Source organism: Dryas octopetala, chromosome 2 (genome assembly GCF_963921425.1).
Source record: "Dryas octopetala chromosome 2, drDryOcto1.1, whole genome shotgun sequence".
Classification (NCBI taxonomy): domain Eukaryota; kingdom Viridiplantae; phylum Streptophyta; class Magnoliopsida; order Rosales; family Rosaceae; genus Dryas; species Dryas octopetala.
Genome location: NC_141367.1, coordinates 16,901,864 through 16,923,468, shown reverse-complemented (window position 1 = coordinate 16,923,468; position 21,605 = coordinate 16,901,864). Strand labels below are relative to the sequence as shown.

The 21,605-nt window shown below is 39.4% G+C and overlaps 2 protein-coding genes across 3 annotated transcripts; both read right to left on the bottom strand.

Annotated features, from left to right (window-relative positions):
• Positions 1 to 7,965: 7,965 nt before the first annotated feature.
• Positions 7,966 to 11,551, bottom strand: XRCC3 (homolog of X-ray repair cross complementing 3 (XRCC3)). 2 transcript variants are annotated; one of them, XM_086234061.1, is made up of 4 exons: positions 10,349 to 11,551; positions 8,899 to 9,103; positions 8,456 to 8,684; positions 7,966 to 8,059 (listed from the first exon to the last, which is right to left on the bottom strand). In XM_086234061.1, the coding sequence occupies exon 1, from the start codon at positions 11,440 to 11,442 to the stop codon at positions 10,552 to 10,554; it is 891 nt and encodes a 296-aa protein (XP_086090187.1). In that variant the 5' UTR covers positions 11,443 to 11,551; the 3' UTR covers positions 7,966 to 8,059; positions 8,456 to 8,684; positions 8,899 to 9,103; positions 10,349 to 10,551. The 2 variants fall into 2 exon arrangements, with proteins under 2 accessions (XP_086090187.1, XP_086090188.1); XM_086234062.1 differs by lacking the exons at positions 7,966 to 8,059; positions 8,456 to 8,684; positions 8,899 to 9,103 and adding an exon at positions 9,306 to 9,342.
• Positions 11,552 to 15,122: 3,571 nt separating this feature from the next.
• Positions 15,123 to 19,732, bottom strand: LOC147293546 (Syntaxin/t-SNARE family protein). The gene is made up of 6 exons (XM_086234333.1): positions 19,346 to 19,732; positions 18,237 to 18,351; positions 17,166 to 17,837; positions 16,822 to 16,954; positions 16,086 to 16,158; positions 15,123 to 15,562 (listed from the first exon to the last, which is right to left on the bottom strand). The coding sequence occupies exons 1-5, from the start codon at positions 19,426 to 19,428 to the stop codon at positions 16,133 to 16,135; spliced, it is 1,029 nt and encodes a 342-aa protein (XP_086090459.1). The 5' UTR covers positions 19,429 to 19,732; the 3' UTR covers positions 15,123 to 15,562; positions 16,086 to 16,132.
• Between the last annotated feature and the right edge of the window lie 1,873 nt (positions 19,733 to 21,605).

The window sequence follows — 21,605 nt, the reverse complement described above, 5'->3', positions numbered from 1 at the left end:
CAAATAGGTTTCAGTGTGACCCCTATCTAGATCACACTTTGGGTCTTAGGGGCTTTTGGTTACACTTTCTCGCCCATAGTGGCGTGTTGTGACCCATTTGGTGCCCAAATTGGGTTTTGGGTCACACTTTCCGGCTGTATAGTACAAGGCCTCAGGAGCCAAGGAGGCCACCCTCACGAGCACCAACCCTCCCTTCCCTGTTGAATCGTTGTCACGGATCATGAAATTTAGGGCATTCGAGCCAAACCATAAAAATGAAGTCATCGTTCTTTATGTACATTTATGTTATTTTTTTGTTCAGTACTCAAAAATTAGAGTTTGAAAATTATTTTTATATTAGTTGAGTTTATCAGCCTAACATATTATATAAGCGGCCTATAAAATTTTGGGGGCCATGATAACCGCGTACTTGCCTCCCCTTAGGGAAGGCCCTGTTGGCACCTCACGCTTTGTGGTGGCTTCAAGTCAAAGAGAAAAGTGTCAGAGAGAGAGAGAGAGAGAGAGAGAGATGATGGCCAGTGCTAGAATGGTGTGCCAGTGGCTCCAGCGAGGAAGGAGAGGGTCTGTGTGCTAGCTAGAGAGAGGTGACCAGCTTCTCCCTCCTCCACAGGAGCGGAGCTAGGATTTTTACTTTGCAGGGGCTAAAATATGAAATTGAGTGTGGATGTTGTTGAATATTTGATTGTCTTGGTCCTCATGGAATTGCTTTTAGGTAAAAGCAGAGGCCTTCTCTTTTTGGCCTTTCCATCTTTCTTTTTCTTTTCCTTTTATCTTTAATTTTGTGTATGTGTTCATATAGGTACTGCTTACATCTACTTTTCTGACAGATTAGTAGACAACTAAATATTTGCAAATTGTTGTAAATGTGTTTATATGCTTTAAATTAAATTGGTATTGTTGGTATGGATGTCATAATGCATGTCACATAATCATTGTCAATGCCTCAAGGTTATGCATGTCACATAATCTCTGTGATTGCAGGACTTCTAGTTGGAAAGAAAACAATTAATAAGTGGGACAAAATGCATCCGAATGTTTATGTACACTTAAGGAGAGGCATAGGTCATAACCAAGAATAGCATGTGCATGGCCTTGAATTATGGTGACTTACTGTATTACTTAATACGGTGTTTTCAATATTTAGGCCATTAAACAGAGAAATTTGAGATTTCGGTCAAAAAATTGACTCAATTATAGATCGATTTCAGTCAATAGATTGACTCAATTTATAGATTGTTGAAGGTCTAATCTATTTAGCACAAAAAAGGCAAAGTTCAAGTAAACAATAGAAGATATAAATACAATTGCTAAGTGAGTTGGTTTTAAGGTGTATGCTTTGGAATGTATGTCCATTGTCGATAAGGTAGACTCTTGCATACCTCATTAGAAGCATGACGGAATACCATGGAATGTGAACAACTACAAAACTAATGTTATCCATACTCTTTTGAATGTGTGGAAGGAATACACGAGCATACCTTTTTTTTGGTCGAATTGTGATCTTCATAGACAATCAGCAAACAATACATAGGAGGGAAGGTAGTAAGAGGGGATGGAACCCAGGCTCTTAAAACCCAAGAAAAAGTTAAACATTACAACACAAAGCAAATATACGAGGAAGCTAAGAAACAACAAAATGAAAACAGTGGAAGATAGATAAGTCTGTAGCTATAGGTAGATTGCTGCGGCCTGCCACTGCTGCTTGGAATTAATCCGGACTGATGGAAGACAGGACCTCATCAAGTGGATGAATGCCCATCAGAAGTGGCTGCCCAGTCAAAGTAATTAGTGGGGGGGGCAGGGGAGTCCATCGTTGCGAAGAACCGACACAAGAGAGGATGGGGGATGGTGTGACCATGACTCCATGCACATACTCCTTAAACCATGCCTAGCAGCGCAGTCAGCCACACTGTTAGCAATTCGGGGGATCCAACCCCAGTGAATCTCAGTGAAAAAGTGTCTAAGCTTGTAAATCTCTGTGAGAAAAGGGTAAATTTTCCATTCACAGTTGTGGAGACCTCCCTTAATATTCTGAATCAGATTAAAAGAATCACTCTCCAATTTGATATAACGAAAGCCTTTAGATTTTGCCAGCAATAGGCCTTCCACCACTGCATAAGCCTCGGCCTCAATCGCCGAAAGGAGACAGCGATGCTTAGCAAGGCCAGCCAAGAAAGAACCTGTATGGTCGCGCAAAATAGCTCCACACCCGGCAATGGAGCTAGATTTGTCCCATGCTCCATCAACATTCAGTTTGATAAAGGGGGAGGTGGGCGGAGACCAATGTCCACTATGTGAGGGGGCTGGTGTAGGAACTTGCTGCAAGATTGGGGATAAGATGGCTCTAGCATTCAAGAATTCAGCAACAGCCCTCTTGATATTGAAAATGACTTTGTGAGGAGAAGGAAGAGAGCCACGGTAGAAAGCAAAGCATCTTTCCTTCCATAATTCCCAACAAGTAAAGCTAACCCCAGTTGGCCACAGTGCCAAACTGGCCTAGTCCATGGACATAAGATCAGAAGGTGTTCCACCGTTTCCTCAGCATCATTACAGAACTTACAGATTGGGGAAGTTGTGATCTTGCGTTTGCAGAGGTTCCGCATACAAGGCACAGCATTAGTTAAAACTTTCCACAAGAAATGAAGAATTTTTGGGGGAGCATTTGTACCCCATAGCAGCTTCCAGATTCTCAAGTCAAGGGAGTGAGAGCCACTAGGTCTGTTGTGGGAGGGAGCATGTAGAGAGGAGTTTAGCCAATGGTAACCAGATTTGACGCTATACTTCCCCGTTTTGGTCGTTGGCCAAATCATTCGGTCATCCCTAGAGTGGTCTCCAATGGGGGTAGCAAGGATAGCCTTAACATCTCGGGGGGAAATAAAAGGGAGAATGGAGGATAAATCCCATTGTCTGGTATCTTGATCGATGATTCTACAAAGACTCAGGGGAGTGAAGCGGTTTCTAGTATCAGTTGGCTTCAATAAACCATCAGGGGAAGTAGTAAGCCACTTGTCCGACCATACCTGGATCGATCTACCATTATGCACCTGCCAACGAGCCCCTTTATCAATGATATCTCTACCGGCCATGAGGCTACTCCATGCCCAAGAAGCTCTGGACCCTATCTTAGCCATTAGAAAATCCATATCTGGGAAATAACGGGCTTTAAGGATACGAGCCCATAGGGCATTTGGGTTCTTGATCACTCTCCAACATTGTTTTGCCAGTAAAGCTTTATTAAAGCTTTCCAAGTCTCGAAAGCCCATACCTCCAACATTTTTGGCAGTGCAAAGTTTTGTCCATGACAGCCAATGAATCTTACCGCCAGTATCATTATGACCCCACCAGAACTTGGCCAAAGCCGAGTTGACATCTCTGCATAAGGAGGAAGGGAGTAAGAAACATGACATAGGGTACGTAGGGACAGCCGTAGCCACTGCTTTGATTAACACTTCACGCCCTGCTTGTGAGAGAGAGCATTGCTTCCATCCTTCAATCTTTTTAAGCACACGATCTTTTATGTACGACAGGGCTTCTCGCTTTGAGCGACCCCATAAAATAGGTAAACCCAAGTAATTCCCTGGGTTCTCAGTTCTTGGAATGTTGAAGAGGGAGGCAATAGAGCTCTGTAGTTCAAGTGGAGTGTTTGGGGAGAAATACAAGCTGGATTTTTGTAAGTTTATTCGTTGTCCCGATGCCGTACAGTATTCATCAATGATGGATAAGAGTGATCTGCAATTCTCAGTGGAAGCCCTCAAGAAAAACAGTGAGTCATCCGCAAATAACAAGTGGCTGAGGACGGGGCAGCTTCTCGTCAATTTGATACCCAGTAGTTTTCCCTCATCACAGGCAGCAATTATATTTCTAGATAATACCTCACTAACCAGAATGAAGAGGTAGGGAGAAAGTGGGTCTCCCTGTCTCAACCCACGTGAGGGAGTAAAATAGCTACCAGCCTTACCATTAAGCACAACAGAGAATGATACTATTTTGACACAGTCAAGGACAAGGCTAGTCCACCCACGGTCAAACCCGAATTTCAGTAAGGCAGCTTCAAGGAAATCCCATTCAACAAGGTCATACGCCTTTTTCATGTCGAGCTTCAGCCCCATCTCAAAGTGATTGGTGGATTTCTTTAGCCGCATGTAATGGAACGCCTCATGAGCTAGAAGCAAGTTGTCTTGTATGAGGCGACCAGGAACAAAAGCATTTTGATGCTCAGAAATCAAAGTTGGTAATAAACTCTTTAGTCGATTTGCTAGGAGCTTTGAGAGGATTTTGTAGGAATTGTTGCAGAGGCTTATCGGCCGGAAGTGGTTGACAGAAGAAGGATTTGGAATCTTGGGAACTAAGACAATATTCGTCTTGTTTAACTGGTGGATGGGGGCCTCACGCAGGTAGAAACAATTCACAGCTGCATTGATCGTGGAGCAAACCGTTTCCCAATATTTGTGATAAAAAAAGCCTGGGAAACCGTCAGGACCAGGGGCTTTAAGTGACCCCAATTGTTTTACTGCCAAGTGAACTTCCTCAACCGTGAAAGGACAAATTAGCTGGGAGTTCATGCTCTGTGTGACATTAGCATGAATATTGTTGAGAGAAGAGCCCCAATTCCGATTACCAGAAGAACAAAAGATGTCCCCATAATACTTCTCAAATTCTATCCTGATACCAATCTCATCACTAATCCATACCCCATCTGTTACTTCCAGCCGTTGAATTCGATTATGGTTGCGACGCTGTATAGTAGATAGATGGAAGAATTTAGAGTTGGCATTACCCGCATTCAACCATTGGATCCGCGATCTTTGTTTCCAAAATTTTTCTTCCAGGGACCAAAGAGTACTGATTTCAGACTTGATCTGATGTTCACGATCATGATTGGAGTTGGCAATTGGAAGTGACTGCAGGCGATTCAGTTCTGAGGTGAGGGAATCGATCAATTTTCGATTGTGAGGGAATTTCTCCTTACTCCAGTGTAGGAGACGTTTTTTACAATCTCTGAGGTTCTTCTCCCATGAGTTGAAAGCATTTTGATCATTATGCTGCCTCCACCCATTCAGAATAATGTTTGCACAATCTTGGTCATCAGCCCAGGCAGCCTCAAATTTAAAAGTTTTCTTGCCCTTTTTCGAAGGTGGTGAGATCGTGAGAGTGATAGGGTAGTGGTTCGACCCAAGTCGAGCCTCATGTATGATATGGGAGTCCGGCCATTTGGAGAGCCATTCATCATTAACTAATCCCCTGTCCAGTCTTTCCTTGATCAGAGACCCATCAGCATGATTGTTGTGCCAAGTAAACTTTTGGCCACTATAACCAATATCAATTAGCCCATTATTGTCCATAAATTCTCTTAATAGACGGCGACGGCTCCAGGACCAAGGACGTCCGCCATCTTTCTCATGATTACCAAGAAACTCGTTAAAATCCCCAATTCACACCCATGGGATGCCATCATCAAGAGCCAAATTGTTTATAGATGACCAAAAAACCTCTTTTTCTCGTTGGTGTGGTGGCCCGTACACCCAAGATGCTCTGTATTGACTTCCATCAGATTTAATTCTGATGTGAGAGTCAATTAAGTTTTTGGTGGCATAGAGACAAGTAACCTCCACAGTCGGCTTCCACCAGAGAGCCAATCCTCCCGATAACCCAATCGGATCCACCATGATACCTTTATAATAGCCCATCTTCCTTCTAATTTGGTTAATTCTGAAGGAGTTCTGTCTAGTCTCCATTAGGAATACAATGGAGGGGGCATGGGATTGAATTAAGGCTCCCAACCTTTGGATTGTCAGGGGCTGCCCCAGACCCTGACAATTCCATGAGATGTGGATCATTGATGGCGTGTGGCTGTTTTAGGCCAGCCACCACGGCCCTGGAGGTGGGGGTGCCCCTCCACTTGTTCATCCTCAACCATAGAGGGCACATGTAGATCATTACAATCGTCAAGAAGCTCAACAGTAATCTCATGTAGATTTCTCATATTCTCATCACTACCCAGGATACCAATGGGTTTTTTCGGTTCATACCTGCTAGATAATCTCCCGCGTCTGCCTCTACCACCTCTCCCACGACCTCTTCCTCTGCCTCTTGGAGCCAAGTTATCGGATTGACGAGGCCCAACATTGTATTGGACAGGAGTATCGTAGAGAGTATCTTCCTTAAGCTCAGAAAGGCGAGGCTTTTTCCGATTGTGGTTTCTGTTGGGGGAGTCGGCCGCTACTCTTTTGGGGGTGGATGATTTTGGTGGTTCGTTGGGCTCTGAGTTGGTGGTGAGGGAGGCATTGTTTATTAGGATGATATTTTGTGAGTGAGAGAATTTGTTGGTGGTGAGTGTTTTGTTTCCATGAAAAGCAGTGGTAGGTATGGTGAAGGTAGTTTCTGAAGTGGCTGGAGCTTTTCCTCTTGCTGGGTCTCTGATCAGTGGGGGGAAGTGTAGGTAATTTGGTGTGGGCTGTTTTTGAGGTGGATAAGGGTGGTTTTCTTGTTCTTGTTGGGATGGGTGGATTTTTTGCTTTTGTTGGATTTGTTTGGTTTTGGGGTTCAGAGGGGGGCTGACAAGGGTAAGTTTAGCTGGGCCGATATCTGAGATATTCATTGGGCTTTGTAGATGCTCATGCCTTGTGGCCCAATCACGATGAGTAAGAGCAATAGTTAAAACTCCATGGAAGCCATTGCTACTTGGGAATTGGTGAGAAACTCCATAATTTGAACCCTTCCCCGTACTAACAGCAGATCCTTTTGCTAGGATCTTTGAGCAGGTATAAGTCCCATCCACCGTCAAAGGACCTGCCAAAGTCGATTTCTGCCCCAGGGCTTCCATCCTAGGAGCAGACCTAGGGAATCCCATCGCCGAAGTCTGAGTAGCCGCCTGAACTGATGACTGACAGCCCGTCAGTTCATTGGGAGGTGGGTCCTGTGGCACGTGGGCGAAGTGTTGCATCGGCCGCGGTCGTCGACGGCGAGCATTTGATATCCAGCCATCAGACGGTGGCTGAAATCGTTTTGTGATCTCCCGGCGCATCCAAGGGCCCAACCATTCATTCTCCCTGTCAGCGGTACGATCTTTTCGAGCACAAACATCTTCGTCGTGACCCAGTCTTCCACATTTATAGCAGAAGTTCTTTAGTCCTTCATATTTGTATTCTACTCTGATTGAGTAGTGATCAGATCTTGGTAGCCAGAAACCGGTGGGGAGGGGGTTGCGGGAGTCGACCATGACTTTCACGCGGAGGTAGCCCCTAGCACCAACTTGGCTTTCCGTAATATCTTCAACTTCTAGCACTTGACCAATATCAGCACCTATCTTTCTAGCATTTGCCATGTTCATCTTCTGTAATGGTAAACCATATATCTGTATCCAGAAAGAAATCATTTGATAGGGAACCTCATCGAGTGTTAGCTCAGGAGCCCAGGGAAGGACATTGAAATAAAAATTGCTGACACTCCATGGGCCATCATCTAGGATCTTTTTGGCAGTAGCTCTGCTGGCAGATATAGAGAACAGATTATATTTGCAGTGTGTAATGTTGAAACTTCCATAATCTTTCCAGGCTGCTCGGAGAGCACCTTTAATGCCTCCAATATTTGGTATCACATCTGCAATAATGGCTCCGACCAAACATACCCCCTCATCAACACCATCAAGGAGTAGAGAGTCTTCCAAGCTGTCAGCCAGACAAGTGGAAGGGGTCAATTTGGGGTGTCTTTGAGACATAGTAATTTCTGTTCTTGTAAATAATAAGTTTGACACACAAACAGCAGGAGCAATAAATGGGGAAAACAGCCACAGAAGGACAGAGCAAATAAATGCTTTTTGCTACCACAGTGAGGGTAGAGCAACAGAGGGAGAAAATGAGTACTGCCACAGGAGGACAGAGCAGATGGGCTGATGAGATCTTGACTGTTTGGTTTGGTTTGGTTATGCAGACGCTGGGGTAGATCTCCTAGTTGTGATGAAGATGGTCTCTTGACCCTTACCAACCCTCAGAGCTCCTCCTAGGCGCGTTGGTTTGTATTGTGCAAAACGTCACATTCCCTCGAGGTGAATTCATAGGTCCTAGGAGACGTAAATAACAAAATAAGATCCGTGCGATCCCTTTCTATATAACAAATTAACACATGCCGATCGATGAAGCATAATGTCTATCAACCAAAATGTGTTATATCACAATATGCGCTGTTCAAACATCCACTCTTGAATCGGCCATATATACGGGCCGAATACACACAGAAAGATAATATATAAAGACATTAATCATAAAGGTTAATTTCATTTTGCACTCCTCAAATATACACCAAATTTTTGGTACCTATTGTTCAAAACCTTTCATTGTCACCCTCAAAGTTAATTCAAAGTTTCAATGTCACCCTTAAAGTTAGTTCGAAGTATCAATGTCACCTCAAGCCAAACACTAATTAATACAGAATTTCTTGAAAAACAACATCAAGTCACCTCTTTGTTTGCCTACTACACAGATGATCTTCCAAGCCATCGTCTTTGCCAACAACCTCCTCTTCTCGACAAGAACAACCTCGAATTCACACAATCCGCCCAAGCCAGTCCCAGAGCAGTTCAGTTCAGCATAAAATATACGACTCCTTGGTGATTGAAGAGAACAACCACAATGTAAGCATAGTGGACATTTCCATTGCTTCTGAGATGCACCAGCCCGACCAAACAGCTGCAGAAGAGACAATTTATAAATTTTTGCTTGGAAATTAACAAATGATCGTAATCTATCAATTGAATGAAAGCAGGGGAGAGAGAAAGCATAGAATCTCGGAATCCATGCTTGTTCTTTTCTTTCTCCTTGCATATGTAATAATGCCAGATATACTGCCTTTTCATCAAACGTTAAAATAAACTCTTGCCTTTCAAATATGTAATAATCTGACCTGGTTGAACAAAGTAACTGCTCCCTTTGCCTGTTGCAACTCCCCACACCTTTGCTTCCAGAAGACAAGTTTGGACCTTTTTCTTTGGGTGTGTCCTCAAAACCCGAAATTAGTGTTTTTCTCTGGTCAGCTTCATCAGCTATTACAATCCTCAAATCACCAAAATCTGGTGAACTCCATGTCTTCCATGTATTAGTTGTTCTATCTGCATGAGAAATTATATCATCTCTCATTCCTGGGATTTCTTTCCCTTTAACTTCTATGACAAAATTCGGATCCTTACATACAGTAATAACATCTTTAACATTTTCTTCTAATATGATTTTCCTCTAAGCTTTGGCAGTACCTAAAGCAGTTTGCAGTTCTCTACTGAGCTCATTCAAATCTTCTGGTGCTAGATTTTCTCTCTTCTCTCTAACTCGTTCCCTGTATGTGGATTCCGTTCTGAAAAACCGTACGTGAAAAAAAGGAAAAATTATATCTAGTTCCAATTTTATTGAACATTCTAGACAGCAATATATATCACTGAATGATACTTTCTAAGTAACTGGAAGATGAGAATAGGCTCCCAATCTTTGCAAAAACTTAGAGGGAAAAGTACCACCTAATCTCTATGATCATTGATTGCTGAACATAAAGAGCTGACAATCTGTCAAATAACAACTCAAATTTCTGTGATAGTGGAAGAAAGCGGCCTTTTTCTTTTGGCCTGGAAGAAAGTGACCTTTATGTTTAGTATTGGTAAGGTGTCTCTAATTTCAAAATTAAGATGATGATAGACCGCCCTCTATCCCAGGAGTAGGTATTCAAAATTGAAAGGTGTCCACCAAGAAAAACAAGAAGAAAGTGATCAATTTTCATCCACCTACTCCTGGGATAGAGGGCTGTCTATCATCTTAATTTTGCAATTAGAGACACCTTACCAATACTAAAAATGACTCACTCACAAAGTCATCCATTTTTTCAAGTGTACTTCTCTTCCATCTTTCAAGCCAAAATGAGATTACCAATTATTATCTTTTCCATCCCAGACAGTTGGGGAATTTTACCTTAGCATCCAAAACGAAGGATAAAGTCTTAACAACACGCTACATAGCACGATTCTGCTATAAACATCAGCCGTATAAATTAAAAATTTTAAAAGAGGTAAAATGGGGATGAGATAGAACCTAAAAAGACCAGAACTCAACAATCCCCCCAATGAATTAATGCTCAAAACCAGCAGCATAACCAAGCAATTGAAAAAATCTCGATCAAATTATATACTTTAGAAGCACTATCTGAGACACACCGAAAACAATCCATACATACTTCAGCAAATCCCATAAATACACAATTCAACATACCCAACTCCAAATTCCAATAATAAAGTCCAAATAAACAAAGAAACCAATTAAAGCCAGCTGAAACCCACATGATCAAACCCAATGAAAAGCAAAAGGGAACATACATATTAGCTGATTCTTGCACCTCGCCACCTCCTCAGCAGCAGGAAAGAAGTCTCTTTCCAAAGATCAAAACTGTTTGCCACCATCATCTTGACCAACACCAAAAACCCACAAAAAAAAAAAATCAAAAGCAACGAAACCGAGTTCCCATCCGAGCCATAAAGCGAACAAAAGCTTCATAATTTGTTACACATTTTGTTATTTGTTATCTGTCAACTCCAAACACCCCTTGTTTTGTGATAACGAACTCACATGATGATTGAGGCAAATGAGGCGCAAAAACAACATCAAGTCGCCTCTTTGTTCGCCTACTACTACGCAGATTATCTTCCAAGCCATTCTCTTCCCCAACAACCTCCTCATTTCTCGACAAGAACAACCTCGAATTGACACAATTCGCCCAAGCCAGTCCCAAAGCGGGACAAACCCGTCTTCCCGACGAATGCATGGAGCCCAAGTTGCCAACTCTCAGCCCATTTATCCCCTCACTCGCCCCCATAACATCAACCACCTGGTTCGTCACCACCACCGCCAACCCAAACCTCTTCGCCAACGCCTTCAATTTCCCGGAAATCTTGAAAAACAGCGACGACCTCCGCTTAAGATCCAAAGGGGTGTTGTCAAATTCAGACCGAAACAGCGCCGCAATGGAATCAATCACAATTAACTTAACAGGCAACCGGGTCCTCGAGCTGGCAACAAAGGACTCTATCTTGGGCATTATATCGAACAGTTGGCGTGCATCGTGTACAGCCTGAACGTATATGTCTTGAATGGGGTCAATGGTTATAAGGTGGTGAGGGTGTGATGCGCGGAAGGAGAGGGAGAGTTGGTGGAGGCGGCGAATGGGGAAAGGGAATTCGGTGTGGAGGTAGAGGGAGGAGGCGGAGAGGCCGCCGAGGGAGGGCGGGAGCTGGGCGGAGAGGGTGAGTTGGAGGCAGAATTGGGTCTTGCCGCAACTGCTCTCGGCGACGAGTTCCGTCACGGAGTTGCAGGGGATGCCGCCGTGGAGGCAGCGGTCGAGGACTGGGCAGCCCAGCGTTAGTTTCTGGGTGGTGAGAGGATGCTCGAGGAGCTTTTCTGGGCTCAGTGGCATTGATTGCTTCGATTCGTCGATTGCGAATTTGGGACTGCCTTTTTTTCGTGAACACTCGAATGCGAGTGTGTGATTGCTGGCTTGGCATGTGTGATTACTGGGTGGTATGTGTGCGATCAAAGCTGCTGAAGTGTGGAAAAGGGCGGGAAACAGACTTTGGTATTTCATTTAAAAATTGACTTTAATTTAGATTAATTTTTCAAACTTCTCATATTTCATCCATAAATTTCTAAGAGCAAAACAAAAAATAGTTTTTGGAGAAGATAGCAAATGAGAGTTATGTATTTTGTTTCTTATTTTTTTGGCTCAAGTTCAAAATAAACACTCAACTATGAGGTGAATTTCATTTGGGTTCATAAATTAAAAAATATTTTAAGAACATCTACAAATTAACATCTAAATTAAAAAACTCATTTCCATGTGGTGAAGGGTTGGTTTGACAGAAAAATTGAGAACGTACTCGAAACGGTTCCAACTGATGTCGAAAATAACCGTATTGGAGAGAAACCGTACCGAAATATCGGTTTACCAACGGAACCGGTATGTTCGGTTTCAGTTCCGGTTCTCAGATCCTAGAACTGCCAGTTTACCGAACCGAACTGAGTATATATAACATTTAATTTAAATATTAAATTTTATACATTTTTATACCCTAAAATACCTTTCTATAATACATTTATATACATTTCTATAATTTATATAAAAAATATATAAATTTATAAACCCTAAACCCTTTCTATACCCTAAACCATATAATTAATAATTTATATAATAAATTTCTATATAAAAACTAATTAAAAATACCTTAAACTAATATTATACTATATTCTAAACAATTTATACCATATAACTATAAACTAAATACTAAACTCTCTATCCTATTCCTATATCCCATACCCTAAACCTTATTGTGTATTTTAAAATTTTTAAATCATATACCTTATAAGGCTTATTATATCCTATAGTCTATACCACTTTTTATATTTTTGAATTTCTCTCTACACACTCTCAATATTATCACATAACCTCACCAACAGACAAAAAAAAAAAAAAATCCTAACAACCACCAAACCCAATCCATCCTTGCACACAGCCACCCAAACTCGCCAAAGGTGGCCGAATTCATCGTTGGAGGTGGCCGGCTCATTCAAAGAGAGAGAGGAAGAGAGGGAGAAGGAGGAGGAGATCTGACGCCGGCGAGTCCGGGTGGCTCTTCCTCTTTCTCTCTTTTTTTCTCTCCCTCATTATACAACGTGAATTTATAATTTGAATCGTTCATTTTTTAAAGTCTCCATTCAAATATCAGTTTTGCAAAAAATTAATCAAATTATAAATTCTAATAGTGTTCAAATAGATAGACAAACACAATTTTTTTCAATAAAACATTGAAATGATTGTGATGATAATCAAATGGCTAAACAATTTTTAATTTGGTTGATTTTTCTTAAGAATGATATTTGAATGAAAATCTAAAAAATGAACGATTCAGATTATAATATTTTATTGTGTAATAAGCTCAAAAAGTAGTTAGAGCAGTATTATCTTATTACACTTAGCTCTAGTGCACCGTTGTATTATTGTATAAGTAATGCTATTTATTTTTTTGTGTTTTGGGAAATCAAAATTATGTTAATAAGTAATTATTGTAAAAATTATTTTCAACCGATTATTTTGATTAAGTATTATAAACTATTTGAAGTATATAGCATTTTTCTTTGAAGAAGAGATTTCATAAAGGGTATTTTAGAGGCCCAAAGACAGATTCATCACAAGTAGAACTATTGAAGATACAAGGGCCCATAACCAAGTCTTAACCAATTAAATAGAGAACAACAGTAAAACTAAAAGTGAAGACTAAAATCACTGCAAACATCTCGAAGCTCCTACAGGCTACAGCGAAGAGGAAGAACAAATGGATTTACTAGAGGATAAACCCTGGTGCTTATTTCTTTTGACTTTCATGGACCAGGAAAGCTAGAACAAGAAGATGAGCAGAAGCTGCAGCTCAGTCAGGACTTTCATTGAGCAGTTGTTTGGCGTGGTGGGGTCACTGTTCTTCTCTTCAGGGAGTCGCCGGTGTCGCTGTCCAGAGGTCAAGTGCTTCGTGCTCCGCCGTTCGGGGGGTCGCCCGACCCCCCAACCTATAACGTGCGCCCGCCCCTGCCTACAACTTTTGCCCCTCTGACAATTCATTCAATTCTATTGCAGGGAGCTGGTGATGAGGCACTAATCAATAATATTTTTATTTTGGTTTCTAATATTTTCCAACATCATCGTCTGATTTTGTGATTCAAGAGGTTGAGTAATGAGTATGGAAGAAGTGGTTTTTAGACCTAGGGGCTCCGCTTACACCAACGTCATGCTGGGATAGAGAAAGAAAAGGGAAAAGGAGGGTGGTACACTGGGCTGGGTTGGGCTCTCTCTCTCTCTCATCCCTCTCTCTGCTGTGTTCTCTCTCTGCTGTTCTCTCTCTCTCTCTCTCTCTCTCTCTCTCTCTCTCTCTCTCTCTCTCTCTCTCTCTCTCTCCCTCCCTCCCTCCCTCTCCCATCTCTCTTTCTTTGTTTTCGGTTAGAGCCCATTCCGAGCCGAGCCGACCGAGAATGCCGGTCCAACCGAGTTCAGGTTTACCGATATTCCGATACCGGTCTCAGTAACCAAAGTCTCCAACTGAGGGGGGTCCGGTCGGTACACGGTTTGGGGTTGCCGGTTCGGTAACCATACCGAACCCACCCCTAGTGAGCTGTTAGTATTAGGGTTAAATGCCAACATGATCAATCATGACGTGGCAGGTTTAATAACATTATCTCCATCATCATCCTCATCAGAGCATATGTCTCTTTCATCATTCTTAAACTAAATCACTGGTACTTCCTACCTCAAAAATATTATCAACACTAGGCCTAGAAGATGATCCAGCCCACTAATAGGTCATTAAGCATGCCACAACTGCATCGTGGTTAACCACACTAGCATTTAACTCCAACACTAACAGTTCAATTTAAATATTAATTTGTAATTGTTTTTTAAAGATTTTTAATTCGTGAACCCAAATAAAATTCACCTCATAGTTTTGAGTGTTTATTTTGAACTTGAGCCTTATTTTTTTCATAACTTTTGTCACAGTTTGAGGGTTTTTTTTCGTTTGGGACAAGTACAAGTTCATAAAGATACTATGGAACTCCATTGGAACAATTCATTAAAATGATCAAGGAATCGTTTAAAATTAGATCCTTATTTTAAAAAGTTTACAATTTCTTTTTGGTGAATGACAGCCGACCAACCAACTTAATAAGTCAAAAAGATAGTTTAAGGTTGAAAAAAGTCGGTATTAGAGTCGACCTGGTAAGTGTATGCATTTATATGAGGGGTAATTCGGTCTAAAAATTCTAAAGAGTTAAAAACTTAACTTTTTAAAACATATATCAAAATAATGGGCGCGTCATTAAAATTGATTATTTTATAAAACGTCCCCCCTCTTTTAATGATTTTTTTAACTATAAGTTTCACATGAATATCTTAATATCATGAGATCTCATGCGTGAGTTGAGAAGAAAATTAGAAAAAGAGTTGAATTTAAATTGTTTTCCATAAGTTAATCAATAATCTTGTTTCAACTTTCAAGTCATGCACGAATATTCCACTATTCCTCTCTCACCAATAATCCACAATTAGAAAATGAATGAATCCAATCGTCATTCGCGTGAATAGCGTGACTTTGAATTTGTTTTGTTTATTGTGCTCATTCCTTGCATTTGGTCAACAAAGGCACCCCCAAAAAAGGACTTTACAAGTTAAAACAATGCATAGTACAAATCTTGGACATGAATGTTGGCCCCCAACCATGTCATGATTGACATCATACACTAAAATGTCATATCATAATTGAAGTTTAAAGCTTAATGGGATTGTGGATTGTCTACACTTTCAATATTCTTCTGATGTATAGAAACTACCCGAATGCATTTACATTTAATGGCATCAGGAAATCTAAAACGATCTCTACCTTGTTCCTGTTGCCGGTAGCTTGGCCTATTACAAAGCCCTGAAAACAACCGGGGATACGTTAATCACAAGCATTCCCTTTTCAGACTTCTTGTCACCTTAGAAACAGCTCCAATACCTGAAGATAAACACATGCAAATATTACTTAACTAACTTGAGTTCCACATCATTCCAACTAAGGTTTTTTATTAGTTACAACATTTGTGGGATGAGGCATTTGAATTATGAGATAAGACCTCTTTAGTTAGATAATTTACCAATTACTTGTTAGCAAAGGCTAAATGGGACCAAGGTTATGCACCCACATGAAATAAAGTACTGGTTAAATTAGGATACACTTTATTCTTGTGAACAACTTCACAAACCATTGCCTTCAAAGGAAAGAAAACTCTTCATAATGCTCACTTTGTCACAGCCATTGTAAGTGCATGAAAATCTCTGCTTTTACTCAATTGAGCATAAGGCATATATTCACAGAACAAGGGGGGGGGAAAGAAAAGAAAAACAAGAGTAGACATTGTTTTCTTGACTGTGAATTCAGTTGAAAGCATCACTCCCCCAAAATGTTTTCTTTTGACATACAACTGAATTCTGGCATTCACTTCACTTTAAGAAAATATGTGTGAAAGCAATAGATTTACCTTTCAATTTTCATCCTAATCAGGTGCGGTGTATATACCACTTTATCTCAACTTGAATAAAATACAAACGGCACTGCACAGAGAAAATCCTTCATAAGCATAGTATTATAGAACCAAAACTATTTAACACTTCCAATTAATTATGTCTAAATAATTTTTAGCCCAGATCCTCTATGACTCAATAATCAAACAATAGTGGTAATACATAATACAAAAATGGATGAGTGGAAGTGAAGCAAAGCAGCATGATGTGATTGTTAATTGCAAAAGCAGCCAGACACATTAGAGGTCATCCAATAAAATCTTATTATGTGCTCAGCATAAGCCGTAAGACCAGAAGTAATATTTTGGTGGCTGTTAAAAAGCTTTCCTACAAATGCTGCCAGCAGATACATTAATCCCCAAACAGTTATACTGCAATCATATCATAAATACAAAGGATGCAGTCTGTTTGGAACTTAAAGCTACATATTTTTTTTTTTAGTAAAGAAGTTTCATGTATTTAAAACGTGAAAACAACCAGCTAAGTCGTACATACATGTAACAAATTAAAATTTCTAAAATTGTTTACTGACAGATAGTCTACAGCTAATATCCTCTACTGCCCGAGAGGGTTATATTTTGGAGCAATTGATCAAAGAGATTTTGAAATATTGAAGACCATTTTCAGTTTAGTATACGGTATATGACTCCTTGGTGACTGAATGTTTGAAGTTCAAGTGAATCAACAGCTTACCAAGCAGAAAAACAGTGAGCATTAAAGCGAGGGTCACTTGGACAGAACAACCATAATTTAAGCGTAGTGGACTTTGCCATTGCTTCTGTGGACTTTGCAATTGCTTCTGAGATGCACCAGCCCGACCAAAGAGCTGCAGAAGACACAATTTATAAGATCTGCTAGGAAATGAATAAAAGATTGTAATCTATCAACTGAATGAAAGAAGAGGACATAGAATGAATAAAATATCAGAATCCATGCTTATTCTTTTCTCTCTTTGCACATGTAATAATGTCAGATATACTTCCTTTTCATCAAATGTTATAATCAACTCTTGCCTTTCATATATGTAATAATCTGACCTGGTTGAACAAAGTAACTGCTCCCTTTGCCTGATGCAATTCCCCACACCTTTGCTTCCAGAAGACAAGCTTGGAACCTTTTTCTTTGGGTGTGTCCTCAAAGCCCGGAATTAGTTTTTTTCTCTGGTCAGCTTCATCAGCTATTACAATCCTCAAATCACCAAAATTTGGTGAATTCCATATCTTCCTTGTATTAGTTGTTCTATCTGCATCATAAATTATATCATCCCTCATTCCTGGGATTTCTTTCCCTTTTAGTTCCATGACAAAATTCGGATCCTTACATATAGTAATAACATCTTTAACACCCTTTATTTCATCAGGAATGTTTCTATTGCAGGCAACATTAGACTTAAGGTCCACATCTTTTCTTCTAATATAATTTTCCTCTGAGCATTTCACAGAAGATGCAAGTTCTACTTCATTTTTGGCACTTTGCATACTTTGGGATGTCCCAGAGAGAAATGCAGCGAAATCATCACTTTCTTCTTCATCCAGGTGTACCCATCGAAGGGGTTGCTTTCCTTCCACACTAAACGATTCCCTTAATGCTTTTTCAACATGGAAAATTTGGTTTTCAATGGCAGCAATAAATTGTCTATGTCTTGCTGCTGTATGGTCATTGCCACGTTGTCCATAGCTCAACCTCACAGCTTTCTCAAACTCTTCCAACTAAATCAAAAGCACAGAATTACTATAAGCAAAAGAATAATGCCAGTTAAACCACTTACAGACAAAAACATAAACCGAGTTTCTGTGATTTTTAATTAGTGACAATATCTATAGTAAGAAAACACAAATCAGGAAATTGAATTCCAAAAGAGATTGACATGAGAAAGCAAATATATCCCCATCTTAGAAGGAAAAAAAAAAAAAGATTAAACAATGTTTAAAGCTGAGATGCATTTTTGACAGAAAACTTATCTAAGTCCACATTTTCCTTCTTTGTTCAACTTTCTCAGCAATCAACTGGATAGTATTGATCACTCACAAATTCTCATAATAATTTTATACAGTGACTGAACGGGAGTGAAAAAGGAATAGATAGCTAATCAGAGACAAGAAACCTACCTGCCATTTGGCAGTACCTAAAGCAGTTTGCAGCTCCCTACAGAGCTCATCCAAATCTTCTGGTGCTAGCCTTTCTCTCCTCTGTTGAACCCATGCCCTGTATGTGGATTCCATTCTGAAAAACCAAAAATAAATAAAAAAGGAACAAAGGAAAAATTAAATCTAGTTCCAATTTTGTTGAACATTCTAGACAGAAATGAATATCACTGAAATAATACTTTCCAAGAAAATAAAAATGACAATAGGCTCCCTCCAATGTTTGCAAAATTACAGAGGGAAAAGTACCACCTAATCCCTATGATCATTGATTGCTGAGCAATAGGAGTTGACAATCTGTCAAATAACAACTCAATTTTTTGTGAAAGTGGAAGAAAGTGGCCCTTTTCTTTTGGCCTCTGACCTTTTAATTTTCATTCACCTACTCCTGGGATATAGGTTGGTCTATCATCATCTTAATTGTGCAGTTAGTGACACCTTACCAATACCAAACATGACTGACTCACAAAGTCATCCAACATCATGAGTGCACTTCCCTTCCATCATTGGAGCCAAAAACAAGATTAGGGTCCACTTATTATCTTTTTCAATCCCAGACAGTTGGGAAATTTCTCCTTAGCATCCAAAACAAAGGCTAAAGTATCACCAACGCACAAATTTTGAATATCGTAAACAAGGCAAAACCTTGTATATTGTAAACAAATGATCATTTAGAGCCCCATGAGGACACACTTATCATAAACATATCTAGAAATTGAAAATTCAACCCAAATTAAACATCAGCCATATAATCAAAACTTGGAAAAGATCAGAACCCAATAATCCCCCAATGAATTAATACTCAAAACCAGCAGCACAACCACGCAATTGAAACATCTCCAGCAATTATACACTCTGAAAACACTATCTGAGATACAACTCAAAACAAATCCATATTCACTTCAGCAAATCCCATAAAAACACAAGATTCAACACACCCAACTCCAAATTCCAATAACAAAGTCCAAAGAAACACATAAACCAATTAGGGCCAAAAAAAAAAAAACACAGAACCAATTAAAACAGATGAAGCCCACATGATCAAACCCAACCAAAAGCAAAAGGGAACATACATATCAGCTGATTCTTGCACCTCCTCAGCTGCAGGAAAGAAGACGTCTTTTTTCCAAAGATCAAAAGTGTTTGCCACCATCATCTTGACCAACACCAAAAACCCACAAACAAAAAATCAAAAGCAACGAAACCCAGTTCCCGTCCGAGCCTTAATAGCAGTTAAAGCCAACAAAGGCTTCAAAATTTATCAGAAAAATGTATATATTCGTTGCTCGGACGGGTGGTTGTTGGTTGTTTCACTCCTGCCCTTCCCTCTCTTCTTTGCTAAGAAGAAGCATAGAAGGAAGAGAAAGAAATAAACAAAGCTCAGAGAGAGAGAGAAGGAGACGTAAAAGCAATTCTCTTTCTCTTCTCTCTTTTATCTCACTCCAATTCTATGCTCTGTTAGACTGTTACTCTGTATGTGTTTTTGTTTTTGTTTTCTTTTTTTCCTTTTTTTTTTTAAAAGAAAAAAGAAAATAAGAGATACAATCAGCTGCGGCAACACTGAAAATAGTATGAAGTAAATAACCAATGAGAATTTGGACAACTGGAACAGTTGCATTGCCCAAAAGACTAGGAGCTCCTTTTTTAAAGTATCTGGATTTGCTATTGGTTGACAGGAGATAAGGTTGGTTTCTGTGATTCAGACAAGAAAAGTTAGGAAGATGGTAAAAGAAGGCGTCGGCGGTTGGAGAGAGGTCAATGTCAATTGGAGAAAGTAAGGTGGCGGGCAGCCGGGCAGCCCACTTGGGCAGGCACAGCCAATGTGCTTCTTATTGGGACCTTGCCAGCTAGACATCCAACAAATGAAATGGGTGATGAGTCACATTATCTCCCATCCTTTGGATCATTATTTGATATTTTCATATTTTGACACATTTTTGACTTTTTGAGGAATGCTCTTAATTAAATCTTAGAAGAAAAGAAAAACAATTAACACGATAAATTTTTGTACCTGATTGTTAATGTAAATTTTATAATTTGAACAACTCTCATTTATGAGATTTGAAATCAAGACATTTTTTTATAAAAAAAATAGATCGTATATCATCCAATAGACTAATGGTTATTGATTACAACTATCAAACTTAAGAAAAAAACAAAAACAATTATAGTTAATAAGGATTGTATTTGACTACTTAATATTTGATTATGGTTGTACTTAGTAACTCTTTTTGAAAATTCAATAGAAATATGTTGACATTAACTTAAAACAATTCTTAAATGATAGTTGTTGGGTAGTCCAGTTGAAAGGGTAGTAGAATTATCCACAATGCACTCAAATTCGATCTTCCCTCCTCCAACTCAAAAAAAAAAAAAAAAAAAAACAATTCTTAAATGAAAAAATTGATCTTGAGCAATAACAATTCAGATTAAATTGTCTTACAAGTTACAACCCTCACACACCCCAAATTGCTCTCACCCCTCTTAAAAAGCTTTTTTTGGTTAAATTTGGGTATTGGTCGTTAAATGTTCCATGATGAAGTGCAATTTACTAATTTTCCATTACTTTCTTGATTTTCCTCCCCAGCCAAATGTTTGACATTCAACTTCACCTTTCCCTCACTTCACCGTCCATCAAATAAATTTTAATTTTCATAAAAAATAATTTTATATAAGATTAAAATAATAATAACCAAACTTTTCATGAAAAGACAGGAGGAAGAATCATCTTTGAATGCATGGGTGCAATAAAGATGTCTTGTCACAATTTATAAAATAAGATATTGGGGGTGTTAAAGTGGAATGGTGGACGGATGAAGGATATAATTATTAAAAGACTTGATTATTTTCGGCGCAATTATAAAGGGAATCATAATCATCATCATCTTCATGTTGAATAAATGAAGGAATTGATGACTAGGAAAGAAACATGTAACAGCATCCTTCGTCTACTCGCATATCACAACCTCCTTAACCACCGGTTTAACTACCATTCTTTTTATTTCTCTCTTGCCTCAATTGTCTTTATTATAGAGTAATGCTATTACCATTTTTAATTAGAATACTACTACACTCATTCAATTTTACTAACCAAATAATGTACTAGTAATTTGTTTATTCAAATCTGAAACCACTCAAATGTATAAGCCATTATTTAGTTAACATGGTAAAGATCAATGGCCCTATAAATCTATAATATCACTATAATATGATTAGTTGCAGTAACATGTAAACAAAGTCATATTAAGTGTAGCTACTAGTCTATTAATTATTGTTTCTACTTTCTAGTGGAATTTCTCTTCACAGTGTTGGAGAAATTCTAAGTTTAGTTGA